Below are 11,604 nucleotides of genomic sequence, written 5' to 3'. Positions count from 1 at the left end.
GCACGTATGGACAATTTAGAATTGCCAATTGTATCTGGAGTGCATGTTTATTCTATTGTGGGAGGAGGAAAAGCCTCCAGGCGCAGGGAGAACATGCAAAATCTATAACTGAACTTTAGCCGGCGATATTTTGTTGAGTGTGTGGCCCTTAAAAACTATTTCATGTAATAAAAAAAACAAGCACGCGTGTGCAAAGTGTTGCTCAGAGTCACTTGTTGCAGGTCGTTTCTCAGCTTGTCAAACCCAGACATTCATCAACAGTTCGGAATCGGAGCTGCTTCCTGCTTCGAGAGGAGGTCAATGAGTCGAGTTGGCTGTAAAAGTCAGATTAATGCAGGACAATGGAAGAGGACAGTGAAATAGTGCAAGAAGCAAGAAGAAAGACCAGGCCCACTCTGTCCAATGTAGCACTTTGCAAATATGGCACTCTGTTTCTGTGATGTGGAAGCTCATTATCTTATTATGCATTCTTTTATTTCCCTCTATAAAACACTGGCAAAGGAAAGTGCAGAGCTGTTCTTCGCACTCCTTCTTGTAATAGCTTCTCACAGCTCCTCATTCTATTACAAAAGATACAACAGTTAGTTAAGACCTCACGAAACATTTCATTTTCCGTCCCTCTAATTAAATGTGTCTCAGATGAGCCCGCTGAGCCCACTCGTCTGGTTGTCGCCCATTTGGAGTGCCACCAGAGTTTAATATATGGCATTAAACAGGGATTGAGGATAAAAATGAAGCCTACCTCCCATTGGGAATGTAACGGATGATTATAAGACATAATCTTAGTAATACAGAAATCCTTTAGTTTAGTTCCTGTCATTTCATGTAAGTTACTGTCTATTAAATATGATAATGTTTTGGGATTTTTTTTTTTTTGGCACACTTAAGATTTTAAAAGCAAGTAGGCTTTTAAAATGCATATCATGCAAATGTATAAAATGAGTCTTAATGATTTTTCCCCCCCACTGACCTCCTTTCTTCCTTTTTCAAAACACTGTTTAAGCCAGCCTTCACATCTTATTGGACATTTTATGTCATGGTCAGCCTATTTATAATTTGATTCCTGGTTATTAATAATGTTACAGACACCACAAGTCGATCCCTCTTTCCGAATCAGATACAGTTGAATTGTTCATTTCTATTTTAGTAAAGGGTAACAATAGAAATTACGTGCGTGGCGTTTCTAAATGTGCGACTTCATGGAAAGGTTAGCGTACTGAAAATAAAGCGGTGGTCTATTGCAACATGCACATAAGTCATACTGTAATGAGGATGAGTTTAATAGATGTAACAATTAGTAAAGTTGCTGTACCAGTAAATCAAAGGGAAGTCCTGGAGCACTGTTATCCTTTACCCAAGATGCATCAGTGTTCTCCTGGGGTTAAACTCTGAAAGGTCACACGACGTCTCATTTACGTCGTCGATAGCCCGGCTCCACATGGAGGAGGACAGCCTCCCGCCAACTGTTTCTGAAGCGACAACAAATGGGGTCACTCAGTCTCAAAGAGTTTTGCAGTTTGATTTTTTTAACAAGTATCACAAGCTGAAAATCTGTTAAGGAATGTCATTCCTCCAAGAGGTCCAACGGAAGCAAAGGTTTTACTCCACCCTGAGTTTAAACTTTAATCAGACCTGAATATATCAGGAGACACGGCTCTAATTGGAGTTGATCATTAAGTTTTCCTCTCAAGTATGTGGGTTTTATTATAATATACTTAACTGCACTGTTGTAATTCAGTACCGACGTGCTCTTAATTTTCCTCTGTACTAACATTGTGTGAGTGGACCTCCTCCTGCAATATAAGCTTATTTTATGATATATGCCTAAGTGCACCCCCTGTACAGTGCAGAGGAAAAAAAAAAGCCTCACCCAATATAATAAAGATAGTAGTAAACTCCACGGCAGTGAGCTGCCTACATGAAACTCTAAAGGGAGACAGAATGAGGTGCATACAGGACTATTAGCCCTCAGTAACACAGTTGATGCATTGGCTGTAGACTCCACTTGTTAACCCTTGAGACTCCAGACCGATAAATCCTAGTTTAAGAGATCTGGCAAACCCACAGCTTATGCAGCAGATACTATCCACTGGTGCATCAACTATGGATCTGCATATAGAGACACGTGTATGACTTCAACCACTCCACTTGTGGAAATCTGACAAAACATTTACGGCAAGGCTCTTGATCAATTCGCTTTCACTCACGTTGGAGTGGGAGAAAAAAATCAAAATGAAATTAAACAAAAATGTTCCAAATCGATGAATTATTTTCCAATTCACCTGTCCGGTCATGTCCTGTCCCTAAACTATTAATCACAATAGAGCCACTGCTGCTTTCAAGTGACTTTCCTCCCTCTTGCTGCCGGCCTGAAATTTCCACTATCACAGCAAGCTCATGTAATGGCATCAGATGGGACATCTCATCCTGCTAATATTTATTCAAAAGCATCAGAGGGGCCTCTGTTGTGTGCTCTAATGAATAAAACACGATGTTTATCCTTCCTGTTTAACGTTAAGTCCCCATGAACAGTCACAGGGACCAAGAGAATATTTACTTGTGTTGAGACACCAGGGAGTTGGATTATCTGCTGCCGGCTTTGTAGTTTTCTGAAGCTTCCCCGTGTGACATGTTCCGGGGAGAGTGCTCTTATTTACTCTCCGGTCCTGTGTGTATAACCCTCCTTATTGTTTGTTCTTATGCTCCACGACTCTGGAGGACTGTGCTCCATGGAGAGGGAGAGGAACGTGAGCACCGTGAACACCACATGGGATTGAGACTTGAGATTTGGGAGACTCAGATGGAGATGTTGTCCCTCCATGCTTTTCCTGTTCGAAAAATGATTTCATGTTGTCAAGGACTTGCATTTATTTTATTATTGTTATTATTTTTATTTTTTTTATCTCAAGATGTAATCACAAGCACACGTGTGTGTGATGCAGGGTTTACAGTCCCATGAAAGTGCCGCGTGAAGTTTTCTTTTCTACCGAAAGGTGGCGACATTGGGTTTCCAAACGATGTCATCCACGCAGACCAACGCCGGACTCCTCAACACAGGTTTCTCCTTTCCTCGCTCAACTATCCGCTCTATCAGTGGTCATCTCCGTTTCACCGATTATATGAGGTATATAAACTATTTATCATTCTCTCATCTCTAACGTGCATACAGGTATATTATACCAACGTTTTGTCTGTGGGCGAAGAACGGAAACTGTTGGAGACAAGTTTGAAACTGCCTCCGTGATTAATAAGTTGCGCATGAAATTAATAATACAGTAAATTCTTGTCAAAAATGATTAATATGTGAGCAAAGTTTAGACAGTGTTGGGCAATTGGAAGACTGTGCCCAAAAAAAATAAAAAAAATAAAAAGTGTATAAATATCTCAATTTACTCAAAATATACAAATTGTGTTTTAAGAGATTTAGTTAAAAACATATTTTAAGCGATTGGACTCGTTTCTGTCAAAGACGCGTTGACTGTGTCCACCGCTTCATGTGTTTTCTAAATCCTCCAAATCTGTTTTCTTTCACTTTCTTTGTTCTCTTGGTCCGTGTAAAGCAACGATAGCAGTGAAATGAAATGAAGTCTGGCGTGTCAATCTGCAGATGGGCTTGGACACTACAGCAAAACTTTGATTTCTATACTATTATGTTAATTAGATCCCCTGACCGGGCTGCTCATTGGCTGAGTCTCGGTCAATTTCATATTTCAGTCCTGACGTCAGGACGCCTATAAAACTAAGCAATGCTTTTTAACTCGTCGGCTGACTGATCCCTTAGAAAAAAAAATCTATCAATCCTTGGGTGGAGTTTTTTTTTTTTTTTTTTTTTGGCGCCTCCATTCTCCACAAGGCAACTATTTGCCCGGGACACGTACGTGAACCTCCTCAAATTGGCGCACTAATCCTAAAAGGAGCCATGAAGTGTTAAACGGTAGAAACAGAGAGAGCGGCGCTCAGACACCCGCACGCTGGGAGAGAGGGAGGAAACAGCGCTGCTCCAATGCGTCTGTGCGGCACAGACTGAAGAAAAAAAAAAAAAAAAAAAAACTTATCGACTCACAAAGCCAAAACCTGCGCTGCGCAATTAGTGCGAGAAAACTCACTTTTTCTTTGGGTTTTGAAGAAAATAAATAAAGAAATCAAGCTGGCTCAGTGCGTGTCTCAGCAGCCCACTTTGACAGGTGCTCCTCACCCCCTTTGGAGGACTGTCAACAGCAAGAGGATGGCATCAGAGCTGGCAATGAGCAACTCCGACCTGCCCACCAGTCCCCTGGCCATGGAATATGTTAATGACTTCGATCTGATGAAGTTTGAAGTGAAAAAGGAGCCGGTGGAGCCCGATCGCAGCATCAACCAGTGCAGCCGCCTGGTCGCCGGGGGATCCCTATCTTCCACCCCGATGAGCACGCCTTGCAGCTCGGTTCCCCCCTCTCCAAGCTTCTCGGCGCCCAGTCCGGGATCAGGGAGCGAACAGAAGGCGCACTTGGAGGATTTCTACTGGATGACCGGGTACCAACAGCAGTTGAACCCCGAAGCTCTGGGCTTTAGCCCGGAGGACGCCGTAGAGGCACTGATCAGCAGCAGTCACCAGCTCCAGACCTTCGACGGCTATGCCAGGGGGCAGCAGTTCGGCGGCGCGGCCGGTACGGGGGGCGCCATGGCCGGGGAGGAGATGGGATCGGCGGCCGCCGTGGTGTCCGCGGTCATCGCTGCAGCCGCAGCTCAAAACGGGACTCCCCATCACCACCACCACCATCACCACCACCACCACCCGGGAGCACACCACCCTTCCTCCGGTTCTCAGTCCGGCGGCGGCGCGGGGGGAAACCACCAGCACCTGCGCTTGGAGGATCGGTTCTCGGACGAGCAGCTGGTGACAATGTCGGTGCGGGAATTGAACCGGCAGCTCCGGGGGGTCAGCAAGGAAGAAGTGATCCGCCTGAAACAGAAGAGGAGGACGCTAAAGAACAGAGGCTATGCCCAGTCCTGTCGGTACAAGCGAGTCCAGCAGCGGCACGTCCTGGAAGGAGAGAAGACGCAACTCATGCAGCAGGTGGACCACCTCAAGCAGGAGATCTCCCGGCTGGCCAGGGAGAGGGACGCCTACAAGGAGAAATACGAGAAGCTGATCAGCACCGGCTTCAGAGAAAACGGAGGGTCCAGCAGCGACAACAACCCCTCGTCCCCGGAGTTTTTCATGTGAGTCTCGGCGCAGAAAAGTTTTAATAAGCGAACCTTCTCGCAGAAAGAGAGGAAACTTTCACTTTACGCGCAGCTAAAAGTAGGTCGTGCGTGCTTGTGTCGAGCTGTTTTGTTAAAGCTGCTTACGATAAGGACTAAACAGTTTACAGCTTTTCTGTATTTTTTTCTCCCCCCCCAAAAAAATATTTTGTTCCAAATAACGAAATTTGTTCATTTGTGCTTGATCACGTTTTAAAAGACGTAGACACGGCGCGTTTAAAGGACTTTGAATCAGCATGAATTTCCGAGCGCTTATTTAAAAGGATTTCTGTCCACTTTGTGGTCTTTTCTTAAGATTAAATTCCTACACCTGCGGTCTTGCTACGTTCGTCTGATCTCACAGCCATTTTCTGCGCCTCATCCATTATGTTACGTTTATCCAAATTTTGTATTCGAAATGATACAAATCCTCAGGTTCTACGGGTTTGTTTGGTGTGATTTGCCTTCTGTTCTATTTGTTTATTGTCAATTTATTTTCAATTAAATTATCGTTTTCATATCATTCATCTGTCTTGTGAAAAAAAAAGTCCAAATTCTGCCACACCAGAAGTTTGGAAATGTGATTTATATGAGTTATGTAATGCCATGCATGCTGGTCATGTGTGGATTGTGTTTTCACTTCTTTATTTCTTATTTCCATTATGTGAACTTGTGTATAAAGATTGTATGATATCATGACTGCATTGTTTAGCTTCATCGCCTTTTGTGGATTTATTTGTAAAACAAACGATTAAGAACATAAATCCGTCACTTTTCTCTCATAAAAGTTCAACGCGACCATGAACCCTTCAACATTTTACAGGCTTCTTTTGAAGCCATGTGAGGAAAATGACTTTGTTTGGACAACTCTGTGTATTGATTTATTGTACCAGACGACGTAATGTTGAGATAAGAGACATCGCTAGAAAACTACTGTAGTATTTCCTAATAAATGCAAAGACTAAACATATTATTGCGATCAACAAGTGGGACTGATGATAAAATACAGAGCAGAAAGCAGATTATGATGCATGTCTAGAAATAAATGAGAAGTTGGCTTTTTGTCACGCAAAACTGTTACAACAAATGATCTGTCCTTTCACAAGTGCGTTGTTAATGTATTTTCCTTTCCTCTAAGGAACTTAATTGAGTTTACACAGAACCCTATGGATCTTATAAACTGTGAACTGTTTGGAAATTGAAGTTTAATGTTCTCCCGGTGTTGTAGAATAAATTAGGCGACGCATCGTGTAGGCATTTATCTTTTGTGATGCCCTGCATTTTTTTTCGGTAAAATGTCTTGTCTGATCAGGGCAGGTAACTTGCAGACGTACTGTTCGCTCTAAAAATAATGGAATTTAATAAATAAGCCATCCATCAATAAACATCCGTGAATGGAAACCAGATATATTCTCCTGATAATGTTTATTTTTGTTTTGTTCAGTTTTGCATGTTGTTTGTCACTGTATCTTTGAGGCAATGCCACACACACTGGACATTATAAATTTACCCCTCACCAAAAATGAAATGTAAATTGAAGAAGGAAAAAAAAAAAAGATATCACACGCGCGTAATTTCCAGTAAAAACTTTATTCCTAAACACAGTTTGCAGCTGAGCGCCTTACAGATGTGCACAAAGCGCATAGTTATAAAGTCTTCTCATCTCTGATATTAATACGGCGTGCAATGGCATATTTTGTTTCGGCATTTTCATCCATATGTTTTTTTTTTAATTATATTTCTCCAAAAAACATGCGCATCATTTTGGTAAAGGATCATTCTTTTCAAATTTTTTGATGCAGTTAGCTTTTTCTGAAAAAAAACACGGCCTTCACCTGTTGCGTATTTATAGACAGAAAAAACTGTTTCTTGTAAGAAAATGTCCGAAAGTTCTCATCACGACCCGTAATAATCACGGTCAAAAAAAAAAAGAAAAAATCCCTGTTCCCTAATATTTGTGCTGCAAGTCTGCTGAAAGCCAAGTTAATGATTGATTTTAGAGCAAACTTGCACTTTTTCCTCAGTAGAAGCGTCCACTTGTTGAATGTGGAAGGTTATGAATTTAAATCGACCACAGACGAACGAGATGCGATCGTTTGTGCGTAAAGTATCGAGCAAAGACGCGATGACACACACAAACACACACACATGTAAATATGACCTGTAACGTTCAAACAGACTCTCTGCTGTCGTTTCGGTGAAGTAAAACGCCTCAGTCAAAAGCGGAGGCTGTGGAGAGAGAAGTGTTTTGCTGGACAGGTTTACGGAGCGTCTCTATTGCCAATTGTCTGTGCTGTTTATAACTCCGCTTTAATTAATCCCCGATTCTGAAAAGAAAAAAAAAATACTAAAAGCCACAAGTTGCAAAGTACTCGGTGTGGTTATGTTAGCGACGGGCAGGTGCAGAGGCTGGCCTGCGAGAGTGTTTGTCCTCCTGGAACTCCGTGCTTCCTGAAGAGCAGCAATAGAGATAAAGGCTGCACGTGGGTCTGGGCTGGGCTGCCCTACAAGGTCACTGCCACTACAGCACATGCTTGCTGGAAATCTGCGTGAGCAAAAGGAAGGGATGCTTCATTCCTTTAAGACAAGTCTGGTGCGTGCGTCCCATGAGAAGGCAACCTGTTTTTAAACGTCTGTCTGGTGGCGATCGAACTTCTGATCGTGGCTCGTCTGCACACAAAAGCTTGTGCAGCGTTTGCTCTGCGTCTCACCTGTGCGGCAGTGCACCTGCCACACGCCTCATATTGCCCCAGGAAGGCTCAGTGTTGGGGACCGGATGGAGGAGTATGGAAGTCTCATGTCTGAGAGAATGATTTTCTTTGTGATTAAAAGTGAGTGAGAGACAGAGAGAGAGAGAGACAGACACACAGAGAGAGAGAGACAGTGAGAGAGAGACACACACAGAGAGAGAGAGAGAGCGAGAGAGAGAGAGAGAGGGAGAGATTCTGGCTGCCTTCCTGCTCCTTTCAGATGATAAACGATCAGAGATGCATCCTAGCTGAGAGGAGAGGGCCTTTTAGTGAGCATGTGTCCACTAATTTATGGCCCTCCTATCTGATTAGGTCAATATAGTGTGCTATTTAATTACATTTGTGTTATAACCTAGAACTAGAGATACTATACTTCTTTCATGTCACCTCTTTCTTCTGTCAGGTCGATAGAATTAGGTGGGTTTTTTTGTTGTTGTTTTTTTTCTTTTTTTTTCCAAATCTTGCTTGGGGGAGTCTTACCTGAAACCTAATTTGTATATCAACAGTTTTGTGACAGGCAGGCGAGCCGCTCTGGGTGCTTGTGCTTTCCGCCCTCAATATGTGAGGAGGATAAAGTGGAAAGTTGCTGATCATTGAAAGGCCGTGGAAATTGTGTGGGATGCCTTCTGCTTCTGTGTGTGTGTGTGTGTGTGTGTGTGTGTGTGTGTGTGTGTGTGTGTGTGTGTGTGTGTGTGTGTGTGTGTGTGTGTGTGTGTGTGTGTGTGTGTGTGTGTGTGTGTGTGTGTTGACTGGTAGACACACCGAGGGGCAGGAGGATTCAGTAACACTGATTCACTTCCTGTGTTGAAGGAGGACAGAAGGCACAGGAAACAACATTTCAGGGCTTCCTCCCCGTTCCTCAGCACCCGGGTCAGACTCTCTGCTCCGCTCACTGTCTTTCGCTTCCTCCCCCTATCATTTCTGCTGCATGAAGAAGTGAGCACATGTGGCGCACAAGCAGACACAACCGCATTATTAATCTTATCAGTATGAACTGTAATTCTATTCTCTTGCCCCGTATATTGACTTCTGCACCGTGATCATTTGCAGTCTGTCCAATGATTAGGTTATTAAAGATAATGCAGTTGTCTGCTGTCACAATATTGGACTCTCGTGTTCAGGTCAACTATGGGAAATCACTTTGAAATTTATCAGTATTGACATTTGAATCATCATCATGTACTTCACTTTAATGTCTCAGAATTAATAAGACAAAGGATGTGGGCTCTGTTTCATGTCTATTTGTGTGAGTGCTCTCACACCGGCCTGCAGCATCTTTAATGTGACCTTGTGCTGGAAGGGTGTATATATGATTTGACTGAGTGTATTAAATCTGTAGGAATGACTCATTTTGTATCATAACACCGGGACATTGGTGATCTTACAATCTTAAAAAAAAGTCAAGCAAATTATTTTTATGCGATTACGCCAAGAATAAAAAAAAACTTCACATTAATATAGGCATTTATTTCTGCATATATGTATAAACATAATCAAGACTGAAGCAAGTGCTATTTTTGATTTCAAATACAATTGTACTTATTTTAATGTGTTTCTCACATTGTGGGACTCAGTTTGTTTAGTAAATCACTATTACATTTTTCAAGATATCGTCAAAAACAATACATATAAGCTGAGGTCCGCGTCTATCAGATATATAGATTGCCGGTCGTCATGATTTTACTGAGAACTGTCTACTATCATTGGATAGTAGATGTTGGAATAATAAAAAAAACTAATTTGTAGCAATGGGACTCATGCATCTTCTTTTATTAACACACCAGCGTGCTTATTGTGTATGTTTCAATTTGTGTTCATCCCTGTGAATGCCCCCCCCCCCCCTCTCATGACAAACCCCCCAAAGGGTTAAAAACCATATTCACATTCAAAAGAGGAAACAATTTCAATCCCTTCCACTCAATCCGCATCTGCATCACTCCATGCGATAAACATTTACATTTAAAGTGATTTAAATCAGCTGCATTTATGTCCCTCTGTGGTCCGTCCATCATCTCCACCTGCAGTGCCAGAGCTTTTCCTCCCGCTCTCTTTCTCTCACTCCCTCGCAGTGTCCTGAGTTATGTCATTTATTTGAAACCCTAATAATTTAACTTGTCCTGTCCTGTCACGGCTGTGCATGTGGCAAGAATGCAGCAGCTGTAAAGAAGCTGCTGCACCCTGTGTGTATCTCATTGGCTTTACATGGTGATTTTTCCCGACAAACAGAAGCGTGCCCATGGTGAAGGAAATGCAATTGTCTGCATCCGATTCTACAGTTTCATATTGAATGGAGCCTGCTGTAAATGCACCAATGTGAAATATTGTGCGTACGGGCGCATTTGCATTTGCTCATGTAAGAAGCTGTCCTCAGAATGCATAACTAAAGGGCAATAGATGAAAGCTAATTATGATTTAATTACATGGGATCACAATATTCTGACTCACGGATAAACATGGCTGAGGCTGTGTTGATGTTTTCACAGTGAGTTGAGTTTCAGGGCACAGAGTCAGTGGAGTGGTGTGTTTTGGACCGCAGTGAGGTGGTGGTGGTGGTGGGGGGGGGGGGGGGGGGGGGTGTAGGGGTTTGACAGCTGAGTGCATTATGCGTCTGAGGGTGAGTGTGTGCGTGTTGTCTACGCGTGCGTTTTTAAGTCTGGCCATGCGTGTGTTTGTGTTATGCAGGGTGGAGCTGGAGCCGAGCCCGACCCCTGTGTGTTTTACCTGCATCTCAATGAAGCGAGGGCTGATTTACCCTTCTGCTGCAGCCTTCCCCCTTTCTCCCTCTCTTTCGCTGTCTCTCAGCCAGTCAAATAGACATTGATCTCTTTGCCAGGCAAGGTGACCGACAGTGTTGTTCAGCTCTTCCAAAGTCTCCCCCTCCCTTTCATTTGTACCTGGGAAAGGCCTTGACCCCACACAATGCTGCCATGTAGGGGCCTCCTGCACGTGGACCTCACTTACCCTGTATCAAGTCCTGTGCGTGTGTGTGTGTGTGTGTGTGTGTGTGTGTGTGTGTGTGTGTGTGTGTGTGTGTGTGTGTGTGTGTGTGTGTGTGTGTGTGTGTGTATGTGTGTGTGTGTGTGTGTGTGTGTGTGTGTGTGTGTGTGTGTTCTTGTTTGAGTTAGCAAAAAGCACACACTAAGCAGACGTGTATTTACACACATACGTGTGTGCATATTAAAGAGAACGCCTGCTTTCTGTCTGGCGGCCCTGAGCTGATTGAGCTCTCTGTTTGCAGGTTAATTTCTCGGCGACTGTGAAGTGACAAACCCATAACATCTCGCTGCTGCACATCTGTGACTCAGACGTCCCTCCATGCTTGTGTTTTGCACATTTTCAGGTGTCAGAGGCCTCCTCCGCGCTGCACTGGGAACTCCTGTGCAGCCGAACGGGTCAGAGTCCATTTGGCCCTGGTGTGAATTAGATTAAAGGAAAAATGAATTGCTCTCATTGTTGCTTAAAGATGGATTTAGAGGCATTAATTTACTCTGTTGCTCCTTTGCCTCCGTGCTTGCATTAAAAGCTCACTGAAAAGTTTTCCAAGATGAATCATCATGAATTTTTAAAGTAGTTTTTCCTCAGATGCATTTGCCCTGACATTTCTTCGTATTATACTTGAGTGTGTGCACGT

General features: G+C 43.2%; 1 protein-coding gene across 1 annotated transcript in view; it reads left to right on the top strand.

Moving 5' to 3' along the window:
- Positions 1-4,210: 4,210 nt before the first annotated feature.
- The window catches only part of mafb (MAF bZIP transcription factor b), a 7,899-nt gene continuing 505 nt past the window's right edge, over positions 4,211-11,604 (top strand). Inside the window, exon 1 of the mRNA XM_080505249.1 lies at positions 4,211-5,202. Within this exon, the coding sequence (XP_080361375.1) occupies positions 4,226-5,202 (977 nt within the window). The 5' untranslated portion in view covers positions 4,211-4,225. The remainder of the gene's footprint in view (positions 5,203-11,604) is intronic.

The sequence above is a fragment of the Blennius ocellaris genome (assembly GCF_963422515.1).
Source record: "Blennius ocellaris genome assembly, chromosome: 11".
NCBI classification, from domain to species: domain Eukaryota; kingdom Metazoa; phylum Chordata; class Actinopteri; order Blenniiformes; family Blenniidae; genus Blennius; species Blennius ocellaris.
This window is presented reverse-complemented; position numbering and strand designations above follow the sequence as displayed.